The 26,930-nt window shown below is 36.1% G+C and overlaps 2 protein-coding genes across 7 annotated transcripts in view; one reads left to right on the top strand and one right to left on the bottom strand.

The window, feature by feature from the left end:
* Window positions 1–5,370: 5,370 nt before the first annotated feature.
* On the top strand, window positions 5,371–16,430 carry ARG1 (arginase 1). The gene is made up of 8 exons (XM_017668379.3): window positions 5,371–5,639; window positions 9,210–9,282; window positions 11,377–11,551; window positions 13,415–13,574; window positions 14,780–14,874; window positions 15,174–15,278; window positions 15,488–15,624; window positions 15,838–16,430. Exons 1-8 carry the CDS (start codon window positions 5,583–5,585, stop codon window positions 16,002–16,004), a joined length of 969 nt encoding a protein of 322 aa, XP_017523868.2. The 5' UTR covers window positions 5,371–5,582; the 3' UTR covers window positions 16,005–16,430.
* Window positions 16,431–18,111: 1,681 nt separating this feature from the next.
* The window catches only part of MED23 (mediator complex subunit 23), a 54,596-nt gene continuing 45,777 nt past the window's right edge, over window positions 18,112–26,930 (bottom strand). For 4 of the 6 annotated variants that reach the window (XM_017668345.3, XM_017668355.3, XM_036994129.2 and 1 more), the window contains 7 exons: window positions 26,274–26,510; window positions 25,155–25,320; window positions 24,531–24,603; window positions 23,327–23,541; window positions 21,728–21,848; window positions 20,854–20,985; window positions 18,112–19,255 (listed from right to left, as the gene is read on the bottom strand). In XM_017668345.3, coding sequence (XP_017523834.1) covers window positions 19,088–19,255; window positions 20,854–20,985; window positions 21,728–21,848; window positions 23,327–23,541; window positions 24,531–24,603; window positions 25,155–25,320; window positions 26,274–26,510 — 1,112 coding nt within the window. In that variant the 3' untranslated portion in view covers window positions 18,112–19,087. Of the gene's footprint in view, window positions 19,256–20,851; window positions 21,497–21,727; window positions 21,849–23,326; window positions 23,542–24,530; window positions 24,604–25,154; window positions 25,321–26,273; window positions 26,511–26,930 lie in introns of those variants that run through there. The other 2 variants (XR_005054738.2, XR_001854350.3) reach the window with 2 other exon arrangements.

Here is a 26,930-nt window from a genome sequence, read left to right on the forward strand (position 1 = left end):
AAATTAAAAGGAAAAACAGGAACCTTAAGAAGTAAGCTAGAACAGAAGCTACTTTTACTCTGGGGCATTTGACAGCTCAGGTAAATTTTAACTTCTGTTTCTACAGCCTTGTGGAGAGAAGTGGGCATAAATCAAACACAGGACATATAAACAGCTTAGTATTATAGAGCAGACCTTAAGGAAAAAAACAAACTGTGATCCTAAGGGACTATCTTCAGAGTAAAGTAGACAAGACATGAACCATCTTTCACAAAGAATTGCATCCAAGTTTTAATTAACCTGCATGGTGCATAGAACCTCAGCCTCTGAATTTGACTTAAGGTGTTCCTAGACTTGTTTTGCCCCCATGTACCTGGAAAGTACACAAATCTTCTCATGAGGAAGATACTTTCATCATACCTTCTTATTATTCCTGAAAATATTTTCATTAACAATGACCAGCACAGAGACAAGATGACCTGGCATTAAAAAAACAAATCACCCTAAGAAAGAAATAATAAGAGCAAAAATAAGCTTACAGAGATTTCAAATACTAAAATTACCAGATAAAGACTATAATCTAACTGTATTTACTATGTTTAAGGAAATAAAAGAGGACTTGGAAATAACTACAGGGAGAAGGAATCCAGATCAAAAAATAAAAAAGAATACAATAGTAATTGAAATTGACAATTCATTGAACAGAGCTAGTTGAAGAAAGAATTATGAGCCAGGGAACAGGTCAGAACATATTCTTCAAAATGAACATGGAGAGACAAAATGACTAAAAGAGAAGAGAATAACGTAAGAAGGCATAACATACTTGTAACTTTACTCCCAGAAGGAGAGAAAAGAGAATGTAAGACACAAATCTGAGACATGTGAACACATAAAAATAACTATGAATTTTTAAAAACTGATATTATAATCCACAGATTCAAGAAGCCTAAGAAATCCAAGAGCGATATATAGAAATCTGCAGAAGATATGTAGGAATCCATGAAAGATATATAAAGAAATCCACAGCTAGATACAACACACAAAGTTACAGAAAGCTTAAGACAAAGAGAAAAATCTTCAAAAATAGACAAAACCTCCTCACCTCCAGAAATACGTCAATGGAAACTTTATGTAAATTAATTCCCAGAGCATAAGCAAGATATTCTATTTTACAAAGAACTCGTCATCTCTTAAATTAACATGCTTCTGTCTTCCTTTAATGATGACAAGAAATTAATATCCAATGCCAATTACTATGCAGACACACTAAAACTCCTCAGCAAAAAATAAAATATTGCTTTTAATTTTTTAGTTTAATTTTCCAAAGAAGTCAGACTTTGAGGACATCCACCATTTAATAGAACAACTCAAAAGAAATAAAGAACTGGAAGATAAAGATATTAACTTGGTTTGACTCTCTAGGTTTGGTTAGAGAACATGATGAATTTTCAGCAGATTATTTGTTAATTTTTTCAGGATATATGTTTCACTATTCCCCAGGTTTAATGTTTGAAAGACTCTGAAAAGCCCTTTAACCTTTTAAAAGCTACAGGTTGGCTGTCTCATCTACAAGAATAAACAAGTCTTACAGGTGAAGAGAAGTGGCATAAGAAAGTGGGAATAGCACCAGAAGTATCCAAGAAATGTGCATTCCATTCTCAGTTCTGGACTCAATTAGCTGTGTGACTTGGTCAAGCCACTGCCTCAGGGGCCACAGTTATTTCATATGCCTGTAATCTTATGCTCTGAGCCACGTTTACCTTGAAGTAGATTTAGATCCAATAATGGGCATACGCAGTAGTTCTCTGACTCCAATCTTTACCCATATTGCCGGACATTAAGTCCCCATGTTATTTCTAGGTGTCACCCAGCATTGACTCATACATGGTCCTGGACCTAGTGACTTCAATTTCTTATGATTTATACTTTGTTCCTTCTCTTATTTTTATACTTTCTTTGGGAGTTTATAGCTGCAGTCTCCAAAATGAGACTTAAATATCTTCCCCTGACACCACAGCTGTAGTTCAGGGTTCCACTGGGCACTGGGTGGTATCTCTGGAAACCTTAGGGCACCAAAATACGTGGAGCTCCCCATTTGGGGATACCCCATGTCCACTGGTGCTGCCCTGAGCTCCCTATGCTTGTAGAGGGATCAGTGACATTGCTCTTCAGAAACACTCTGTTTCCTGTAGTCTCCACACTCCCAACACTGCTCCTTCAAATCCGGCTGGGTAAAGAGAGAGGAAGGGAGAGAAAGAGGGCGTTATAAGCATATATTCGTGAAGCGACCATGATCCAGACACACAGAGTGGATCTTCTTTTGCTGTCTCCCACTCTGTTTAGGCTTCTAGTATGCCTCAAAGTGTTAGGAGAGTTGCTACTCAGACATATGACTGGGTAACTTACCCAGGGATCATCCAGCTTGAACATTTCCATAAAATTAAAGTGTTCTAGGAACAGGCTTATCCTTACTGCATTGAGTTGAAAAAATACAGGCAATACACCAAGTGAAATGGCTCCCCAACAACACTCCAGAAAACATTTAAGCCTTTGGATTTTGTGTTTTCCAATTCTCTATAAAAATGATAAGAATCCTGGACTTCATCTGAAAAGAGTCTTATTTGTTAGCTGACCCCTAAAAAAAATATCAGGGAAATTTTTTCCAGAAAGAAAAAGACAGAGGTTATTAGTTAAGAGGTTTGTATTTTTAGGAGAAGGACTTTAAAAATCGATACATATACTCTAAAAAATATTAAGGATTTAGCCAGAAAAAGTGAAGCAATGATAGGAAGACATAGGTAAGATGCCCGCTGTCTTCTTTAGAAATCCTGAGATGGCAGTTTTGGAAAAGATGATTAATGCTTACAACAAAAAGGAAGTAGACTTACTAGAAGTCACCATGAGTTCACCGAGAACAGGATCTGTAAGGGTTGATTCATCACCTTTGACAGGGAAGTCAGACTGGTAGATGACAAAGGGTAGCAGACAATGTGTAGCAAGAATTTATTGACACACTTGGTAGTTTTCCTTCTGATGTCCTTAAGGAAAAGATGGAGTAGCTGGGTGGGGAACTAAGTGAACAGCTGGACCTACAGACTGATGATCGATTGAATGAGGGATGCCAGTCTGGGTTAAGGTTTCCAGCGGGATGCCAAGGAGCTTACATAAGTGCTGCCCTGTTCAACACTTTTATCATTGACCTGGAAAAGTTGAGCATTGCCAAATTTTTCTTTGATGGGCCAGATGACTATCTACATCTGGAGGTATGCACTTGATTCTGGAAGGAACTGCTTAGACATGGGGGGCATTGGGAAGCCAGAAAGTGTTTTGAAGAGAGTGACCAGATTGGTGACCTGAAGGAGTGTAGTCATGTGATACAAGAAACTGGTAAGTTATTTGGGGATATTCAGGCCAAATAATAGGGAACCCAAGAAAGACATGACAGTGAAGGGACAGTGTGCTTTCCTTGGGTTGAAGGGTTGTGATCAATGAGTCAAACAACAGGAAGGCAATCTCAGCTTGGTCTATAGGAGGAATTCTCAGAATGTTTATTTTAAAAAATGCTGAAAATGAAACTTGAAAAAAAGCAAATGTCTATGGATTCATCTATAAATGTACTAGAAATTTTAGCAGGATTATTTTAAGGGTGCTAACAACTTATTGTAAATATATAGGAGAATAGAGGCCGATAAGTCAATTTAAAAAAACAAGTGCTACCCTGTTCCAACAATGGTAAGTTATACAATAAAGCCATAATAAAACCCTGTGGATCTGGTGCAGCCACCGGTAAATAAGCCAATGGAAGAGAAGAAAGAGCTTAGTGACAGACCGATGTGTTTAGGGGAACGAACTTGGTAAGTGATGGAGAAATCACTCAAAGAATGGCAAATTGATGGACTGCTCAAAGGGTGCTGTTGAAGAAACTGATAGACCTTATAGGGGAAAAATATAGCTGGAAAACTCTCACAATATAAAGTTAGACATGTGAATTAAAGAGCTAAATGTGAAAGATAAACTCTCAAATGTACAGAACAAAATATAGAAACACATATTTGGGATTTGAGAGTAGGAAGAACCTAAATAAAATGTCCAAAGTACAAAGTATGAAGCGAAAATTAGTCAATTGTCTATTTCAAAAATTAAGGATTTTGAGTGATAACATATATAAAGTTATCAGATCATTGACAAATCAGAAAAAGTTATTTGCACGGTGAACACCATAAGAGGTTAATACCTAGCTATACCATAAGTAAGCATGTAGGATATACAAACATCCACAAGCATAAGACAAGAAGACTGTTTGGAAAATGGTTCTGTTAAAAAGGGCCCATGAGACTTTGGTTTCCTCATTCACTCATTCAATAAATATTTACTCAGTGCCTATCACATATTAGCACTGTTCTATGTACTGGGGATACAGCAGACAAAATTCCTTGCACTAATGGAATTTAAGTACTCTACAAATTTTTTTTTAACCAGCAATATGAACAAGAAATAGTTTCTACTATGTGAATTTTTCCTTTTAAATTACAATCATGTCATTTTAAAATTGGAATTTTTAGGGCATATTTCTTCTAAGTACATACTCTTCCACAATGATAAACACCTTCTAAAGCACACATAGCTGACACTTACCCTGTGTTGAGACTGTAAAGCCCAGTGGCTGGGTGGACCCAGAATGCCTAAGACTGAGCCATGGCTCTTCTTCTACACCCTATGCGTGATACTTGGCAATCTCTCTGAACTTTAGTTTCTTCACCAGTAATGTAGCAGTAATGGTAAGATTTGCCATAAAATTGGTGTGAGGATTAAATGAGATAGCATCAAACAGAATGGCATCTGGCACATGATAAAAACTCAGTGTTGGTCATTTTTACATCTATATTGTGATTATGATATTATAATTCCAAAAATTGCTCTTTTCTACACATCATATTTTCAAAATTAGTATGCTAACACCTCTGTGCTATTAATCAGGCAATTCATTTTTTTTCTTTAAGTAATAATCAGAAAAGGAAGCCATATGCTTTCCTGAGACTCTTCCCTCCACGTGAGGTGTGTCTCATGGATTAACCATTAAACCTAACATACAAAACCTGAACTCTGGGTTGCAAGGCTGGAAGGGATATGAAAAACCATCTTGCCCCCATTAGACACGGGAGGACTCAAAGGCCTGGAGGAGGGAAGTGCCCTGCCCTGAGTTTGCACAACTAGAACCATGGCATGTTTTATGTGGTTGTGCTTAATTGATCATGGTTAGAAAAGATTATTAAGATTAGGAAATCAAGGTTGTGATTAGGAAAGACTGATCTCATCCAGCCAATTCTGTAAAGTGGGTGTGGTCTGGAGAAATGAAGAATCACACTTAATTAGAGAGCTGGACACAGAGGACTCATGGTTTTTGCCCGTAGGAAGTGCCAGCGAAACTCCAGCTGACAGTCATTCTTTCTTTCAGTGGGCGGAGCCAGTCTTCCTCATTAGAATAAGGTAAACAGGGTCAACCCAATTATAAATGGAAAAAAAATGTGTCCTCTGTCATTGAGGGTTGCAGAGAGTGGCGACTGATTGGAGAACATAGGTGCAGCCATCAGCAGTATCAGAGCATGAGTTCCAAGTCAACATCCATAGGGGTCATCGGAGCTCCTTTCTCAAAGGGCCAGGTAAGTGAAAGCCTTGTCTTGAATAACTGGAATTTACTAGAAAGCTTCAAACTTTAACTTAGTAAGGAGGTACTTAGTTAAGCTCCCTGATACCACCTGGCCTTGGAATATCTATTTTAAAGTCCTCTCACCACTTGGCAGCATTGCATGATTATGATCAGAAACCCTTTTTTATTCTTGTGGCCCCTAATCTCAGCTGCAGTCAATGGTATTTCAATCTACTAAAATTTTCTTCACATTGTTTAAGATAATGTATTTTTATTTGAACAGAAATGGGCTGTTTCTACATCGTAGCTACTCACTGGGACTTCATGCTCCCAGCGCTTTCCATGGTACAGTGCCTAAGGAGAAGGGGAGAGAATTTTATGACAATACTTTTGTTCAGTTATGTAATTAATGCCTCAACACACTTTATAGACTGGCATCAACCTTCAGACATTTTTGTGGGTAAGATAAATGTCATTGGTTTAGGCAGCTTTGTGAATGATTCATATTTGAGAGTTTTAATGTTCCTATAAAAGTGTTAGTTCACAGACTAGGTAAAATCCTCACATCCCTTTGAGGGAGAAACAAAAATGAGGAAAATCTGACTGCAAGTTGGAGACATCAAAAGGACTAATGGATTTATGAAATTCCCAGATTGCGAAAACATACCAGCAACACTGAAACGTACAGTCCTTTTTTTCTTCTGCCAGGGCACAGTTAGTCTGGTAAATGCACTGTGAGTACAGGCACCTTAGACTTCAGCATGCACCTTGCGTACAGAACAAAAAACAAAAGCAAACAAGATAAAGTGTGAACTGAAACTCCTAAGTCTGATTTTTTTGTCTTTGTTTTGAATGGAGTCCTCTCCAGCTTAGACTTCTCTTAGTTGTGAACTCAGTTGTACTCCTCTTAGCCTTGCACTCTGTCTTTCTTTTGCAAAACAAGCCAGAGAGGTCAGATTAGAGACCCAAATAGCATGTGGACTGTCAGTGAATGCTGTCTCACTTCCGCCTGGAAATCCTTCAGCGCTCTCCCAGAACACAGCGGCATTTTGCTGGCACAGAGGTGTTTTTTTCCATGCTGGGGATAATGGCAAAAACAATTTTAATTGCTCACCTACTCAGGACAGGGTCTCACAAAGTCAGAATTGAAATAATTGACCAAACAAAAGGAAAGGAGGGAGGAAAGAAGGAAGGAGAGAAAGGAGGGGCGACAGGAGGAGGGAAGGAAGGATGAACCAGCTGGAATATGCTCTGGCCCCTGGATGTGAGCAGAAGGCCTTAGGCTAAGGATAGACGTGCCTCTAAGGCATAGCTTTTTGAAATACAGCCTGGTGCATTTTTCTGTTCTCAGTAATTTTTTTTTTTTTTTTGCCCTACAGCTCTTCCCATATTAAAATACGGTCCCATCAGAATGAAGCTTATTGTCAAATGATAGTAAGGACTCAGGTATTTTCCCACATGAAGCCATAGTGTACAGGGAAAAAAATAAGGTCAATATATAAGCACCTGTATTCACCTAAAGGAGGTAAAAGTTTGGTAAACAGGCACAAGGGAGGCCTGGGGGGCAGCTGACTAGAAGGCTGAGTGTGAGAAGACTCCATCCCTGCCTCACTCCCTCATAGACAGTGTCTGGGGGAGTAGGTGGTGACAAAAAATGAGTTAGGTATTATATTTATTTTACAGTTGTGTTAACTAAGGCTCAGAGAAGTTTGGTAATTTTTTTAGGGTCACACAGCCTTGACTGTGATTCCAGGACTGTCTGATCCCAAAACCTGTGCTCCTGACCTGCAATGATGCCTCTTTAGATCCACAGTGGATCTTACACTTGTGGCCAATTAAGGGTTGGGACCCAGCTTTGAAGTCAGTAGAGCTAACAGAGGGTTTCCAAAATGGGCAGGTAAATGAAGCGATTAGAAAAGACCAATCTTGAGAAACAGGGTGAATCAAACAAATAAAAAGCCTTGCTAGCAACTGTCACTCTAGGAAATGTAACCACTGTGTTAGAGCAAATACAGTGTTAACTAAGGGGTCTGTAAGATTTGCTGTAATGTTTGAAAGCAAGAAGGAAAAAGGCCAGGTGTTGTATCAGGACACAGTGTGTCGTGTGTCAGCCCTACACTTCAAATGATAGTGCTGCAAGTGTAAGGAGCAATGGAAGAAATCTAATAATGGAGAAGAGACTTTTCTCCATTTCTCCAAAATTTGAGCCCCACAGCACTCTATTGGGGTTTATAAATGGAGAAGTTCTACTTACTTGACGAGGGTGTGGGGATCATGCCAAAAAGGAATGGCGTAAAAGGGCATCATGCGTCAGGTGGAGCATTTCTCTTAATTATTGTATCTCCATATATCAGAGTGTTTTTGAACAAAATACATGTTCATGATATTGATAACATGGCATCATGGGAAGAGGAAATGCAGGTTTTGGAATCTGAATTGTTGCCAGAGCCAGGAATTTGACATCGAGGATTGGCCTGGTAGCCAGGGCAAGTCATGTGGTAATGTGAATTGGGAAGAAATATTTGCTTAGTGTGGTGCCACAGCCTCACTCCTGGGGATAACCCCACATGTCTTGGCACATCTTCTCACCTGACAACAAGAAACAACTCTCTGAGGCTAAAAGTTTTCTTGAAAATTAGATCAGAGAGAAACATAAAATAATTGTCTTTTAGACTTCTAATCTGCCACGCGGCTGGAGAAAATTTATGGTCAGGAGGAAGCAAGTCAGTTTCGCTGATTAAAAACAAAAAGGGTAGAATTTCCTCAGCTGGGCTTAGGCAGGTCAAAACTTGAAACATTGGGCAGGTCTTTGTTTTAGGTTTCAGCTCCCAGGTGATGATTTGCCCTGTTGCCTGCTTTCTCCGCAGAGCCCTCATCTGCCACCGTGAGCACCCGCACGTAGGGCTCTCTTAGGCCACACCATCTTCTTTGTTACACTTTCACCAATGATGTTCCTCTGGCTTGCAAAGTTTCTCCAGTTTCCTGCATGCCTACTCGTGTTGCAAGACTCATCTGAAATGTCATAAAGCTCCATGAAGTGTTCCGGACACACTCTGCCCCTGGCAGAGTTAGGAACATCCTGTTTTTGCTGTTATCACATCTTGTATCTGCGTTGAAGTAAATCTCTCAGTGCTGTAATTAGAGTTAAATATCCAAAGCCCCTATTTGCTTATGAGTTACTCAAAGACAGAAGTCCTCTCCTTTCCGTTATTGTACTTCCATCTATCACAGTGTTTTTGCACAAAATACATGTTCACTGTGTTAGAAGGTCACCATGGGAAGAGGAGATGCAGGTTTTGGAATCTGGTTTTAGATGCAGGTTTTAGGACCTGGATTGTAGTTAAGGCTCTGTCACTTGTTGAGTGTGTTCCTGTAGGGAAACTCTGCAACCTTTTTCATACTAGGCCCTCATATTTGACATAGGAGTGATTCAGTCTGCCTTGCTGAGGTGATTAAATGAGATAATGTAAATTCCTGACTCTCTAGGAACTGAAAAAATGATCATTATTATTCAACTGATTAAATAATGAAAAGAATTCCTATTGTGGACATGTCTGAATTACTTTATTTTTTAATTGTTCAGCCACGAGGAGGGGTAGAAGAAGGCCCTACAGTATTGAGAAAGGCTGGCCTGCTTCAGAAACTTAAAGAACCAGGTAATTTGTAAGTTGAAAGATAATTAGCCTGATTTCCTTCCTACCCTGAGGAAGGAGCAAGATCCTGTTAAATGGGGTGTGTCTGGAATGACATTTATACCGTAGAACTGCAATGCTGGCTATAACCTTAAAAGCACATCCTATAAACAAAGCAGTATAAGGGGAGAATGGTCAATAAATATTGTTGCATGAATATCCTCAGTCAGACAGTTTGTCTTTCCAATCCGACTATTGTGTAAGAGAATCTGTGTTTACAAGGACTGGGGTTGGGGTGGGTGATAAGGGAGTTGGGGAAATTGAAAATGAAAAACAAGGGGCAGCAGGAAGTACACTACTAGCAAGAGGATCTCTATTTGCAAAAGAAAATAAAACAGCAATGATAATAATAATAATAGTACCTAGTTTTTGCATAGTGTATATTTGTGTGCATGCATACATATATACATATATATTTATGAGCATGCAAATGAGAAATGATGTATATTTTTAAAGTATAGGCTAAAGTAAATGTCATCTTTATATACAAAACCCTGTTAAAGTGTTGGCGAGGATATGGAGCAACTGGAACCCTCATATATTACTTGGTGGGAATGCAGAATGATACACTCAATTTGAAAAAGAATTTGGCAGTTTCTTAAGTAATCATACATTTGCCTTTTGACCCAGCAAATTTACTCTTGGTTATTTACCCAAGAGAAGTGAAAATATGTGTTCATGCAAAGAGTTGTACTTGTCTGTAGCAGCATTATTTATAATAGTCAAAAAAGAAACAACAGAATATATCAACAACTGAATGGATAAATAAAAAGTGGTACATGCATACTATGGGATTATACTCAACAACATGTGGACACAGGCAAGAATATGGACGAATCTCAAAGATAATATGCTAAGTGAAGAAGCCAGACACAAAAGACTATGCATACTATGTGACTGCATTTATGTGAGATTCCAGAAAGCAGAAAAACTTACAAATAGAAAGCAGATCACGAGTTACCTGGGCGGAAGGAGAGGTCGGGAATGACAATTTAGAGGCAGGTAATGAGAGCACTCCAAATCTTGATTACGGTGGTGGTTGCAAGACTAGATATTTCTAAGTCCTATTCACGTATACACTTAAAATGAATGCATTTTAGCAAATAGGAATTATATATCATAAAGCTAAACAAAAAAGACCCTAATGGAGAACAGAATGTTGCATAAATGGACTGGACTAGTTCCTCAGTTAACAAGCGTTATTTGGTCACATTTTATAGCAGGTTAAATCTCTTTGAAGGTGTTAGTGAATCATGGATACACATGGACATATAATAAATATAATATATAATGACTAGTTAGTTCAGAAGACTGACCTGACCGCATATATAGTTTTGCATGAAGCTCTTATACCTTGAAGCCTAATGCAGGGACTTTCAGGAAATGCACCCAGTCCTTGGGAACTTTGGGTTACCTGTAATTTCTCCTTATTAAAAAAGCATAATAATAAAGCCTTTGTTTCTGGAGGTCATTGAAGTGTTAGGCTCATTGCTAATCACACATTCCTATTTAATTCTGACAATACCACTATGAGGTAGGTACAATGGACAGAGGAGGGAGCTGAGCTGTTTCAGCAGGTGACGGATTGGATGAAACCACAGACTGTAATTATAGTCAGAACAGTTAGAAAATACTAGTGTATTTTCTTATGCACATATATATATATATATTTAGTTATTTATTCCTCTAAAAATACCACTTTATTACAAAGACAGAACATGATTCTTGTAGAAAAGTAGAAAGCACATAGAGAGATAAAGACAGTAATTCCATCCATAAGCAGGTTACCACACTGTTAGTGCACTAGCATTTAGTCTAATTGGGTCCATTCAAGCAATATTTACTGAGAACCCAGTATACAGCAGGCACTGGGGGAGAGAGAATGATGTCAGGCAAATGTAGACCTAATTTCTTCCTCCATGACTTTTACAGTCCTTCTGGACTTCTTCTTTGCTTGTACTTTAGAAACTATACCTATTTTGTAAATTGGGACTCATCCTACAGAGACTGCATTGTAATCTTTTTTTTCACTTAGTAACCTGAAACTTCTAATTGTAGAGTATGATGTAAAAGATTATGGGGACCTGCTCTTCGCTGATGTCCCTAATGATACTCCCTTCCAACTTGTGAAGAATCCAAGGTGTGTTGGAAAAGCGAATGAGCAGTTGGCTGGTGTGGTGGCAGAAGTCAAGAAGAGTGGAAGGACCAGCCTGGTACTGGGCGGAGACCACAGGTCTTGTTTAATGGTTATCTCTATGGGAATCTGGCACAAATGGCATAAAGAAATCACAACCAAAACCATGAGAAGGGAGAAAATATGGAAGGGAAAGCATTGGTCAATATTTCATTCAAATTTTTGGCAACCTTTCCTTTTAATTTTACTGGTTATTATTGTATTTTTGAAACATACCCTTGGCTCTGCTAGAAGTCCTACATTATCTTTATCTATTACAGCAGAAAACTGCATGTAAATGAGTGGATTTCAGTGAAACATTCAGCACTGGTTTACATTCTCGATAAATAAGCACTGAGGAAACTCATAGTTTATTGTATTTAATTACTGATGATGGGAACAACCCATAATGTTGACTTTGGTCAACATTACATTCTTCCATTATAAAAGTAATAATTTAAAAATTTTTTTAAATACACACTCGGATTTTATATCCAATTGGATTTTATACTATTTCAAAATATAATAGTGGTCATTCTAGTTCCCTAACTGTTTCAACCAGAATTGAAAATCTGGCATGTTTCCTTCCTGCCATATTTTTTTTTCTTGTACATAATTTTAACTCCTGTGTGCATGTGTGTGTTATTCTGTGTTGTTTTTATTCTACAGCACAAAATTTCCTTGTTACTTCATTTCATATGTGTGTATATATATATAAACATAACCTTACTGTTGCATAATTTTTCATCAAGGTATTACATTACCATATATAAACCCATATTGTCAGGTATTCTGGTTTTTTTCAAAGTTTCACCATTACAAATAACCTGGCAAAGATAACTTTTGTATACGGGCTTTTTAAACATTTACTCTTAAGGTTCCAGGATACATTGTCAGAAGAAATATGATTTGATCAGAAAGTACAAACATTACAGTGGCTCTTGATGTAAGAGTCAATTACTTCAGCCTCCTCAGTTTTCTCCTCTAAAGCCAAACTGTTACCAGGCTTCTGTGACAAAATCACAATTGAGAAACTGAGGCTCGTTTTCTTCTGTAAGTGGAAATCTAAAAAAGTGGCAAATGGCCCAAAGGTAAGAAACCTGAAGGGCAGACTAACATCAGTACCCTGAACATCAAGGCACCATTGCTTCCACTTTGAGAATCTACAAATTCATGATACTCTGAACAATACTAGGGCATTTAAGAGTGGGAGAATGCAGGCATTGTATGGCAAAGCCTAGTTTTTTAACTTTTGTGCGAGTTATTACTTAGCTCTTCCATTGTAGCAAATTTCCTGGAATTTGGAGTGTTTGAGATGAAATATGAGGGTTGTAGACCGAGCTAAGAGCATGGCAGGGGAGTAGGAAATTCAAGCAAAGAGTCTGGGCATTGAACAGAGTGAGTGAGCACCCAGGATATGTTGCCTGAGGTGGATACAAGGACTTCTGAGTGATGCTCATGCTCCCCAATTGTAAAAGAATTGGATTTTAAGAAAGATGGGAGGACTTTGTCATAATTCACTTAGGAGAATTAAGTATTTACTAAGAGAGATGGGAGTACAAAAACTGAACTTGATTTAAGCCTGAGAATTGAATAGTGCCTCATGTTAAGGAATTTCTTGGGTAGCAAGTGTTTTTACACACATTTAATTTTTGGTTGAACTATTATTTGCAATATTATTGGAAGGTGGTTTCAAAAAAGATCAAAAACTTTTTAGTAAAATTGATGTAAATATAACTTGTATTAAGTGTAAGCTATACTTTATTGTTATAATTGTCATATTGGAATCTCCAATTTTAAACCTGTGAGAAATATTAGCCACTTTGACTTAAAGGAAAACCAAGCCAGAGTATTGAGTTAATGATAGGATGAATGTAATGACAATTGTAAACTTGATATTCACACAAATTTTTCTCTCCAAAGTTTGGCGATTGGAAGCATCTCTGGCCATGCCAGGGTGCGCCCAGACCTCTGTGTCATTTGGGTGGATGCTCACACCGATATAAACACTCCACTGACAACCACAACTGGGAACTTACATGGACAACCTGTGTCCTTCCTCCTGAAGGAACTGAAGGGAAAGGTAAAAGACTGGTTGGTATTCTATTATGAAAGAGTAATCTTTAGCAGCTCAGGAGGTCGAAGGGAAGTAAGAACCTCTGTGCCGTGTTATTCTGGGTGTAATCCCAAATCCCAGCTAATAAGCAAATGATTGGTGGGTAAAAGTGGTGAGGCTCTACCTTTCACATATGGTTTGCAAACTGACTGTGCATAGATTTTCCCCTCTTGATTCATAAACAACCCTTGTTAGTAGATGGGACAGAGGGTAATCCTTTAAAAGTAAGTTAGAGAGATTCAGAGTCTAATCAACTTGCCCAAGATCGCATGCCAAGTGAACAGCAAGACAAGGGCCAGGATGGCTCCTAACGTCTACCTCTTTCTACTACACGTCACACAGCTTCTCATTTTTACCAAGTGTTTCCTCCACATCACAAGACCATTTTAAAAACAGAGTTTTTAAATGTGGATTATAATGGTTTATTATTTATTTAAATAAACTTTAGTTTGAAAAGTTGTGAGAAGCATGTATCTAAATCTTAAGAGGAAGAACTACTTCCTTGCTCCCTAGAGACTTCTTTCCTAAAAGTAAGATAAAATTACAGGATGATCCAACATTGTTGTTCATACTTATATCGATATGCTCTAGCATATTGATCTAGCTGTGGTATGTTGGTCTTTATGATGATACTCAAAATTCAAACCTCCTTACGTTGAATGCTCAGAAGGAATATTTTCTGAACTGATGACCATTTGATAGGTTTATAAACTTGCAAAATGTGTAGCTAGCACACGCACCAGCCAAGTTGGCTCCAGGACATTTGAAAAGCAACCAAAGGGCTAGTCAAAAATTTCCCTCAGCCACTCTAAGCCATCCTCTTTCTCCTTATGAAGAAAGAGCAGTAAAGGAAGGAGCTATGAAAGTAACAGAAGCATACAGATTCCTTTATAGAGGAGTTCTCAGAAAGCAGGGCCCAGTAGAAATGGGATAGGTAAATGCTGACAAATTATTCAGGTTAGTTCTGGGCCATAGTGGAGGCTGGGTAAGACCAAAGCCATCAAGGGCACAAGGGGAGGCAGGTATTCTCTTCTTAATATTGTCTCATAATAATTTCCTTAAGATGTATGTTCTAAATATGATACATGCAATCCAATGTATCCTGAACTTTCTATGTAAGGTTTGCTCAAGAGAAGCATATATATAACTAAATGGAAACATTACAATTTCAGATGCCTGATGTACCAGGATTCTCCTGGGTGACTCCCTGCCTATCTGCCAAAGATATTGTATATATTGGCCTGAGAGACGTGGACCCTGCAGAACAGTAAGTTTATTCCTTGATGTGATTTACCTTAATTTTTGTCCTTTTGCATGCTAAGTGTATCAGTCAAACCTAAGAGAAAAATCTAAGCACCAAGTCTATATATTTATATCTACACATACTCATATATATACATGTACATATATATGTATTCAGGTGATTTTTATTTCAGTTGACTTGCTGTTAGAAATATGTTGATATACACACAGTTTACAAAACTGAAATATTTATCTTACCAAACTGATCTTTTCTTAAAAGGAAACAAGAGGGCAGAATCCTTATTTTAATCTCTTCTTTCATAGCTACATTTTGAAAACTCTCGGTATTAAATCCTTTTCAATGACTGAAGTGGACAAGTTGGGAATTGGCAAGGTGATGGAAGAAGCGCTCAGCTATCTACTAGGAAGGTACGAGGCCTGCCTGTGTGGGTAATGTAATTATTAAAAGGACTTGCTACTGACACTAATCAAGGCAAATTAATAATAAAGCCTTCATGTAAAAATCATGGAACCTCACTGGCTTGTTACTCTATATAAAGCAATATAAGAACTGGATTTATCTACTAAATATTAAATCACCAACTTTAAACTGAATTTCCTTTCCTGCTTCTTAAAAGAAAGAAAAGGCCAATTCATCTGAGCTTTGATGTTGACGGACTGGACCCATCTTTCACACCAGCTACTGGGACACCAGTTCTGGGAGGTCTGTCTTACAGAGAAGGTCTCTATATTACAGAAGAAATTTATAAAACAGGTAAGTATACATACAGCCAACATACATTTATACCCTCCAACATAAAAATCAAGCCCCAATTAACACTTCAAGAATGCCCATCTCATGATGCAGTAACTAAAGTGGTGTCAGCTGGTCACCACCTCTTTATATTTCTGGATATTTCAAGTCAGGGTACTGAAGTAGAAATGTCAACTATTTACTAAATTAAAATATTTTAATTTTCCGTTGTAGGACTACTCTCAGGATTAGATATAATGGAAGTGAACCCATCCCTGGGGAAGACACCAGAAGAAGTAACTCGAACAGTGAACACAGCCGTGGCAATAACCTTGGCTTGTTTTGGAGTTGCTCGGGAGGGTAATCATAAGCCTACTGATTACCTTAACCCAGATAAGTAAATGTGGAAACATGTAAAAATTTCACAGTTAATGATATAATTAGCAAATCTAATTATTTACTTAAGCTTATAGTTATCTTCCCAAAGATTTGGTCTTTCAGAAAAATGTTTTGCCTTAGTAAATATTGTTATAATTAGTATAAACTACAACAGTTCCTTCTTGGTGTGAAATTCAAGATTTGGAAATTCTACCTTTTTTGACATTAGAAAACTTCTATTTCCCATTTTGATAAAAGACTTCTGAGAAGCAGAAGTATAATTTCCAAATAAAAATTTGCTGGTATTAAAAATAAACACATGCCTACATAAGCTCCCACACATAGAGTGGGACTCCTGATATCAGGAGATAAAGCTACGCCACCTGATAAGGGACCATGTTTCCATGTTGTTCAAAAGATGTGACTTTTATAATAAATTCTTTATAAGATTCTGTCTACATGTTTCTATATACATGCCACACACACACACACACACACACACAGACACACACATCCATCTTGCTTAAAACTATTATAAGATTTTTAAAAGCCATAGTGAAATCATTATCCCCAAACATTGTAAGACCTTAGTGAAACTAAACTCTCTGGCTCTGGTTTCTTTATGTGTAACATGCATAATCATAAGGCCTGGGAAAATTCCAAGTTCATTAATGTTAGATGACCATGTTTTACTTTTTCTAAACCTCAAACATGATCCTGGTATATTTTAAGTGTGGTTGCTGTTCAGGTAGCCTTTTGGGAGATAGAATAAATTAAAGTGCTATTTCGTTTCTAAAATCTGCTAATTCAGATAGTGATTTCACCTAAAATTATCCATGGCTTCCAAATGCCCCATCTTTCACTTATTGCAGTTCTAGCTATTGAGACATTTATTAGCTGAAATCGTTAGACATCCTAAAAGCTAATCTTGGCTCAGGAATATAGTGAGGAATGTGGAAAAAATAAATGAAAGCAAACTATAATCAAAACCGGGGAAGCAAATTCTTCCCCTTCACGTATAACTGAAATGGGCTCTGTAATGAAGCAGCCCCATGAAAAACTCTTCATTGCTGTTGTGACTACAGTAGCTGTGTATTAAAGAGCCTACGGCATCTGAGTTTTCACAGGCAACCCAGAATTTTAAAACTAACTATTGATATTATGGACTTCATAAGATTACATACTGAATTACTTTAAGATAAATGCAATTATGATGTATCTTACTCTAGAGTATACTGTCCCATACAGTAGTCATATGTGGTTATTTAAATTAATTAAAGCTTAGTTAAAATAAAAATTCCATTCTACATTTCAAGTGCTCAATAGGCCCATATATCAAACAGCACAGATACAGACTAATTCTACCACTGAAGAAAGTCACATTGGACAGAATCACTCTAAAGTTACTATTAATTTTCAAAATGAAAGCTTTTAGGATATAATGAATATAAGGCATTTCTAGCCTCCCCCTCCTGACCCCAGTAAATTCTAAACCCAAATAAAGCTTCTGTCTTCTATTAATGTCTCTTATGTATAATTCTTTTAAAAGCCTATTTGGGGAAAAGTATATTACAATTCTTTAAGTGACAGAGGAAAAAACTGAATTTTTAATAGATGGGGATGTATATGTCCTTAAGAAAGTGATATCATTTTCACTTCCTTTATTCTGTTTGTATAATACCAGTGTCACAGTGATTCCCATTCTAGGATCTCGAAGGAATATATTCCTCAAGGCAGCAAAAATATACTGATACTTTGTTAAGAGTAATAGTTGAAATCATTTCAGGATAAAATTTCTGGAGAATTTTAAGAATATTATTTTAGCTTAGAAAAATTACTGTATATACCATTATATAAATTTTAAGCTGGACTTGCATGGCAATTAAAATTTAATGTTCATAATATTATGGACCATGAAGAAGATATAGGTCTAGGAATAATGTTTTTGGAAATAAAAACTTGAAGTATAGTTGGTTAAACTTCACTAACTCTTTTTAAAAAAAATCAGTAATTCTTACTCCCTAGGGTCAATGCCTGTCCTAGCTGTAGTGTACAACCCATGCGGATAGCCAGTTTTCTGTTATAACCCAGCCAGCATACTGCCTGGCACACAGCAGACACTCATTCAAATTGTGTAATTAATCAGACAGTTTATTCATTCAACAGATTTCGCTAATTATTTTTAAAGTTTTTACAATCTTAATGCCATTTCCCCCATGCCCAAATTAACAGTATGTCTCTCAAAATCTAGTACACCCTAAAGAACCAAATGTACATTATATTTAAAAATATAAATACTTAAAAATGTTAAGCTTATAAAAATTCAAAGAATCATATCTTCCAGGTGAGGGTATCAACCTGGAAAAGCAATTGATTTACTTTTAAAAACAGATTGGAAAATCACCACTTATGCATGATTTTATTACTTTTATACATTGCTAAGTAGGCTATTTTCTTACATAGTTTCCAATTCATTTCATACAGTAAGTTCAAGTCCACAGAAAATGCAACTTTCCAGTCTACCTCAATAGGAACATTAGTTCATTTACTTGGATATCGATGATAAAAATTTTAAGCCATTTTAAAAAGAAGAGGAAACTGTTTGCTCTTACAATACAGTGAAATCTGGAGTCCTTAACTTGACAAAAATCTCTTTTCCCAAAGATACACCAAAAGAGATTTATGTATAAAAGGATTTGTAATAACTAATTTACATGTGTGGTGCCTTTAAAACAATGCATTTGAAGACTGAATAAGTTATTAATAATAAAAAATAACAAAACCAATGGCTAAAATAGGAAAGATTAGAGTATTTAGTAAAAGTCATTTGATCACAGAGACTTCCATGTTCCTGGGTAGCTCTAATAAATTGTTATGAACATGAGCAACAGTAGCTTACTTAATCTCTTAGAGACAAAAATAGAGATAAGGAGATGGGAGTTTAAGGTATCAATAGATTCATCATTTGAATCAAAATAAAACAGTCTGAACATCATTGCCTTCTACTACATCACACTATGCCAGCATGATCATGTACAGATTGAATAGATTTGAGTCCACTTCAAAGACAGGTGTTTCCACTTTCACCACACAGTACACCCTGACCTCACTGAGTTACCGGTAAAGACACTGGCCCCTGATTAGACGGAGGGGCTGGAGACCCACTATTTATGGCTTGTGGAGGAACAGCAGCTGGTTCCATCTTACTTATGTGTGTGATGAATCGAAGACGAAGTTTTAAAGCTGGTTTTAAATTACAGATAATCTTCTCCACCTAAGAAATAAAATATATTAAAAAATAATTTTAACCAGAGAACTTCAATGTCCCACCTTTAAAAAAGCGATTTACACATATTTTGAGACAATAAACTATGCAGTTGAGTGGGGTGAATGAAAAGTTTCTCTGTATGGTTTGTGTTTTACCAAAAGCAGATAAAATTATTTCTTTTGCATGAGAAAAAAAGTGTTCTCCCTCACACTCATTATATATAGCATATGCAAAAATAAATACTTATATATGGATATACTTATAAAAACCTACCCACTTACATGGCTAGTCACTCGTACCACTGCCAAATACTATGGTTTTACACTGGCAAGTTTATATATCCAAAAGTTTATCATCCTTTTAAAATGCCATTTTCACAGAAGCATGAAGCATGACTAAATTTGAAGTCCTTAGAATAACTTATGCTTGTAACATTTCTCTACAAAGCTAATTTTTAAATTTTGATTTATACTTGGAATTCAAACTAAATAATATTAGACCTATTCTTACTTTAAACAGTTTAAAGAAATTAACACATCAAGCAGTTCCCATAGCATTCTTAGTTTTACTCAAGTGCTTTTTGACCTTACCAGGAAAGATCAACCATTAATAATTTTTCCATTCTATATTCCCTTGTGTCAAAGTTTCTTAGGCACAAATATAAAGGATATGCTAAATAAATACTTCTGTACTAGCTTCCACGCAACTTTTCTTGACAATCCCGCTGAGGCATAAAGGAATCAACATTCCCCTCCACCCCATGACCAAAGCTCCAAGGAAAAATCCAGTAGACTAGGATTCCTGCTTATATATGAATTTACCTTCCTTTCCCTTTGTAGAAAGAAATAACATTAACATTATAAATTCACCTATATATCCTACCTCCATCCTTCTAAAACAGCTGAAATATTTTTCGTACAGTTAGGAACCAAAATTCAGTTATGATTCAAGGAGGTCCTTTCCACTTTTACACAGCTCTATCAGCAAGTGGCTCTATATGTTCAGTCAGAATGTGCCTCCCTTTAACTTCAACAGTTTATATGCCCTTTGAAGTGACACAGACAAATCTAATACTATTTTAAATGGCAACACTTCAAATAGTGAGGCCATGAACAGTTCTCTAGGACTTTAAAAATTTAAATTAAGTATTCCCAGTTCCTTCAAATACCCTTCACTAATTATTCCCTTGACCCTCCTCCTGGTTTCAGTCTTCTAGTCATGCTGCAGTTTGTCCAGTGTACCCAAATCACTGGGAACAGTAGGACTTCCTTCACTCAGAATGCAACACCTCTGGTCTTTTCAGTAGCCATGCTGTACTGTTTCTTCCTAATGAGATCACTACTAATAAACCACCTAGGTTTTTTCAGATGTCCTGTTGCAAATATCAAGGAGGAAAAGTGTGAGAAATTATAAAATATATTTACATTTACTTTAATACAATATCCAGAATAACATCTCCTGTAGCCTAAAAAGGTCTGATATCAACCTTTTTCCCTTAAAAGAAAAATTAAACAAATATACTCCTCCAAACAAAAAAATTTACCACCATATGTTCCAGTTTTTCTAAATTAAACATCATTAAAAAATAATTAAAGTTAACTTACTTGCTCTTTTACACTGTCGCCAGTAAACATATACTTCATATGATACAGGAAGTCACAGATGGGATCCATGTAATTTAAGTGGGTACTACACTGGTCTACATTCAGCAACATGTCATAAAATGCCACACCAATCTATTTAACAAATAATATAAAATTACTTAAATGGTCAGAAATGGTTCAATAACTCAGCATGATGCAGCAGGACTCCACTACAAGATGAACACAGAGGGATAACATGTTGTTGGAGACCTGTCACTACTCATACAAACCCCTGTTCACATGGGATGTGCTGTGGCCTGCATTTACAATGGATGCAAGTATTAAAAAATGTCCTGTAATAAAGCTTAAAAAATTTCTCTTCATAACTTAGTAATTTATCTTAAAATTAAGAGATAGTCCTTTTCCTAGGAACCATCTCTCAATTTCTGGGATAAGTACAGCCTCAGGAGTATTTTAGATTGTACCTTCTTTGTTCCATGCAGTAGCTCATACTTTATGTTCTATTCTTGGTCCATTTTCTTTCTCTATGTTCTTGTTATTCTTGTTATAGGTGACTGATTCATCCATTCCCATGATTTTAATTAATTCCTTTGTTCTCTAGTACATGTTCTCAAATGCGCTTCTCCATCCTTTTCTTCTCAACCTTGAGGACAGGTATTCTCCCCTGTATCTCCAATTCAACGCATCCCGCAGCAAACTCATAGGTGTACTAAGTTAATGGGCACATTAAGTCCTCTAAAATTGCTCTTAGCTTCTACTAAGCTGATTTCATTACTGATGATTATGACAGGCAGTTTGAAAAACACTGGGAAAGAAATCTAAGAAGACCTTTTAAAACTTAATCGCATCACAGAATACCCAAATTATACTTTACCTCTATCATACATCGAGTTCTCTCTTGCTGAAATCTTTGCAAAAATGGTCCCACAAGATGGTACACATAAAGCAACTGGAATTCAGTCTTCACTACAGGAAGAAGTACTTCAGTAAGAAACCTAAAATTTGAAGATAAAAATAAAAATTTCTTGTGACCTGAAATCTGTTGAATTGTTTGACTTTTGTTAATATAGCTTATTTAAGTATTTGCAAAACTTGTAGTAATTTAAAAGTCCCTTTTAATTTTGGTAACATTTCTAATTAACGTCACATCTCTCACTAGCTCTACTTTCATCTGATTACTGAAATAAACTAACTTCAGATTTAGGAGGCATTCTTTTTTTAAATTTTAGTTACATATTTATTAACTTATTTATTTTTATTTTTACAAATTTGTTTTTGAGGATTTTATTTATTTTACTTTCAAATCTTTATTTTACAAAAAGATATTAATCAAGAGCTTGCTTTATCTATTTGCTCTATCTTGAATATTTATCTATGTCACTAGATATAGACCTTCACAATACTTTTCATGGCAGCATATTATTATTCTTCATCATTTCAGTAAGAATCGAGAGTGGGGAGGAATAAAATTATGTGTGCTCAATTGCTATCTTTTCACAAGTCTTGATTCACAGTAAGCTTCCTATTCATTTTTTTTCCCTCCAGACTGGGGCATATTTATTGAAGGTATAGTTTAGAGAGGAAAGCAGAACCACAACAGGCAGAGTAGCCACGCCTCCGTGGCCTGTTGGCTCTTTTTTTTTTTTAAGGTATCATTGATATACAATCTATGCTCAGATTTCACACGAGCAGTATTGTGGTTACTACATTCTCCCTATTATCAAGTCCGTACCATATAATCCATTATAGTCACTGTTAGGAGTCATTCTTACAGTAAAATTACTGGATGACAGAAGGCAAATTACAGGTATCCTCTGCTTTCTGAAAGTTTGTGTTATGTCGCTTCACTTTCATGGAAGACCTACATTAGTACCTATTTTCAATAACTAAAAGAAATCTGAAGAGGATTTTCACTCTTATGAAAAAAGCAGTTACCTACTAATATGGGTCTTTTATAAAAGAATAGTGTGATGTGAACTTTCAGAAAGTAGGGAATACTCTCAGCTTTATACCATGTCAGCTTATGAAAGGTTACATAGAAATGCTCTACTTTCTGAGAGTGGGGAAACCCTGTATTTAAAATAAAAAAAAGAATAACCAATTTAATATATATGCTGTTCTTAAGAAATTGAATCTAATTAATACCAATTTTAAATAATCAGAAAATAGGCTAATATAAGTTATTCAGTTTAAAAAGCAGCTTTTGGGATTTTTGCAGAAAAAGCATGCATTTGACTAAGCCTCCTGAAACTGTAATGGAAAATTAGTTACCATGTTATTACTTTTACATATAATAATAGATTTTTTTCAAACAATTCTGAAATAAAAGAGACTTTCTAATGATCTTTAAGTGCTACTTAATTAAAACTTATTTTTCAAGTTGTTTTTACTTAATGAGATATATATTTCATGTATAAATGAGATTTGAAAAAAATGAAAGAAGACATTTTTATGTAGAAATCATAATACCTACTTGGGAATGAGAGAAAGTTGCCCAATGCTAGAATGGTGCCACACAGCATGTGCTAGAGCTAATGTATAGCTACAGCTCATCTCGGAATACGACTGATGACAAGCAGTGAAATCAAAGAGGCGGAATGGATAGCCAACCCACTCTGTCTCAGATGTCAAGCTGGGACTGCTGATAACACTCACAATTCGATCATGAAGGACAATCCAATACGGCTCCTTTAAAACCAGAGGAAAGCCTGATGAAAAGCATCACTTACCTAGTATTCCTCCCCGTACCCAGTATTCCACTCCAAAGCCTAAAATAACGAGCCTTTCTCATTCTTTAAGGTTTTCTACTTATCCTGTGTTAGCCTTTGTGTAGGAGATCTCTAAATTAAAACTGGGTGATTCATAATGAGTTCAATTAAGTCAGTTAAGGACCTGGGGAAAGTGCCTGCAAATTAGAGGGTTCAATACCTGCATCTGTCCAGTTCATTTAGTGCTTTGACACTTCCATACAGTAAATCACCTTTACCAACATTTACTATATAGACAACATTGGTACATACACATAATTCAGAAACAGATACTATATATTTTGGAGGTGTATTAAGAAAAAATGATTCATAGAAGTGTATAATCAAACAAGTCTGGAGAGCACAGGGTAGACAGTATTACTGACATTCAAAGATATCACAACAGACTATTAGTGCTGACGAGACAAGTGCAAGTCACAGAACAGAGACTTCCTGTAGGCAGAGAAGTCAAACAAGGGTTAGCTGCAGACACAGGCCCTGAGCTGGCAAAGAATGAGTAGGTTTTAGAGAAGCTGACAGAAGGAAGAAGGTTCTGATGCAATGTCATATTCTCTAATATATCAGAAATACCTGAAACACATCTCAACAAGAATTATTTGCATAAGGAAAGGCTCCAGATATACAACATGTTAAATGGTCAAAAGTAGATCAGATTTTATTGTAAAAACTAAGGATGGAACCAAAGGATTCAGGGACCCTTAAATCAGATAGATTTATTTAGATCTAATGCACACATAAAATTACCAATATAGATCTTTGAGGTGTGAACAATGAAAATTAAAAAACATGAAATACTTCCTTAATTGTATGATGTTCTTCTACAAGGACATGTTATATACATCTTAGTTTTGTGGCTGACAGGAAAAGCTGCATCCCATTACTATATACAAGTCACAATTATTAACTTACTGGTAGGGCAGTGATTATCAATCCAATTGCATTCATCCATGCTGTAATGTTCTCTCTTGGCACTAAAGGCTGACTAAACATGAGAAAAAAGAAAAAAAATGTGAAATTCCAAAAACATTTTATAGTGTTGGCAATGAACCTTATTTTAAGAATATGTATAATTTGGGGGCTGACAAGTGACATATTTCAATAAAATTACAATGGATTTTTATCAAGTAAAAATCTAATATACAGAAATGCTAAGTAACACCTTCTTTTCTGTGTTGTCTTCTTTAACAATAGTTGCTAGGTTAAAAGACTATCTTTACTTATTTATACTTCTCCAATCATTATTCCATACTTTAAGAAAGAAATCTTGAAAATTATCTTTAGTGAGAAATCAACACTATTCCTAATTAAATGCCAAACAGGTAATAAAGAGTAGAAGTGAGAACAAACCCAGTCTTCTGACTTTCTCCAGGGCTCATTTGTGAGCCTATGTCACAAAGATACCTACATCACAAAAGATAGATATAGCCAACATGCACCAGCCTTAGGACAATGGGTTTAGCTAATAGTCCAAATAAAATAAAATTCTCTTTCCACGTAAACAATGAATCTTATTGCCTGAAACAGGATACATACCTTTTCAGGACAACATTCAGAAGAGCATTTCCAACATCTTTGCCTGAAACATCCAAGGCCATGAGCTCCACACAAGTAACATGCAGTGCATGGGCAGCCGGGTTGGGAAACTCATTGAATCTCCAGTCACAGTTTGGGAATGGGCCAGGAGATTTGCCAGCCATTGGTGCAGGTGATTAAAGCAATAACTATTTGATTATATGTGTAGAGTGCTTCACAGCTTTCAAATGTCCCACATGTAAACATCTCATTTGATTATCAATTTATCTGATTATGCACCCCCAAGAAGTGGTTTATCGAGATTAAAAGGCAATTAGTACAAACCAAATACAAATAAGTCTGACACAACTGAAATGTATTGATAACCTTGTGATCAACCACAAGGTATAAATGGTTGTCTTGCATAGGGGTACTTTTATAAGTGTCATGTCATGGCTATGACATGATAGCCATAGATGCAACCATGATATCCCTAGGCTTCATCAACCTGTTTCTTTTAGTATTTAAAGAACAGTGAATAAGAAAAGTACTTTATAAAAAGTAATTCTTTTACTTCAGGAAATAATTATTTTGTGGAGGAAAATAAACCATTCTTATTTATATAAAATTGGTCTATCTAGTAAATAATGCATGGTGTATAGACATATTAAAAGTAGAGTGATAATAACTTAAAATGTGAAATCAAAACAAAGAAATAAAAATACCAATAGAGCAGCCTTTTCACTAGAAAAAGAGAAAAGCAAGTTTTACTATACTCAATTGATATTTTAAAAAACATTGAAGGATTTATTTAAAGCAACAAAATTCTATGTTCTCTAGTAGCAAACAGATGTATGTACTACAACATATAGTACATTATTTAGAAAAGGATTTTTTTCTTTGAAACGAATCTCATAAGGTCCATTTTTAAATACACATTTTAAGGAAGTAAATTTCTGCCTATCGGTGATGATGCTAATTTAAGATCTCAAAACCTTTACAAAACTAATAAAAATTATCTTTAAAAAATTGAAGTCTTGGCATGTATAAAAATACTACCTTTAAAAGACAATATATGTTCTCTCAAATCAACATATAGCTATTTCTGAAGGGTCTAGAAAATCATAATAAAAAGGATATTATCTACTAGTCTGCCTATCAATCTGCAATAGTAGGAGTCATCTGGGACCCAAGGATTATCTTCTCGTACATTCATAGCACCTTTCAGGTAAGTGTCACTTAGACACCAGCCTTGCGGTCGATTATCCTTGAGTGAACCAATGATGGCATGGACAAGTTTTCGTTTCAGATGTGGACGATCTCTCAGGTGCATTTCATAATAGTGCAGAGTATTATATAAATAAGTAACTGGACGATCTGCCAAGAGGAAAAGAGATCACTACATTGTTTACCTGGCTAATGACAACTGTGAAAAACTAATTCTCTCTTTTCAAGATCACCAAAAAACAGCTCAGAAGCTTATGAAACTATTTCACATGCTGGGCAATTGCATACAATGAATATTTTTATTTTAGGACAAGCAGAAGGCTTCTGTTTATATATACACACATATACATATATACAGCTTGAATTTAAGGAGATCATATTTTGAGGTGGCAATTCCACTTCTGGAAATTTGTCCTGCAAATATGACGTATGTGCAAGGAATATCACTGCAGCCCTGTTTACTCTAGCAAAAGTTTAGAATAACCTAAATGGCCCTAAATGGCCCAGGGGGCTGGTTAAGTAAATCATGGCAAGGATAAGGCAGCTTTTTATGTACAGACACAAAATAAC

The sequence above is a fragment of the Manis javanica genome, chromosome 13, assembly GCF_040802235.1.
Source record: "Manis javanica isolate MJ-LG chromosome 13, MJ_LKY, whole genome shotgun sequence".
Lineage (NCBI taxonomy): Eukaryota > Metazoa > Chordata > Mammalia > Pholidota > Manidae > Manis > Manis javanica.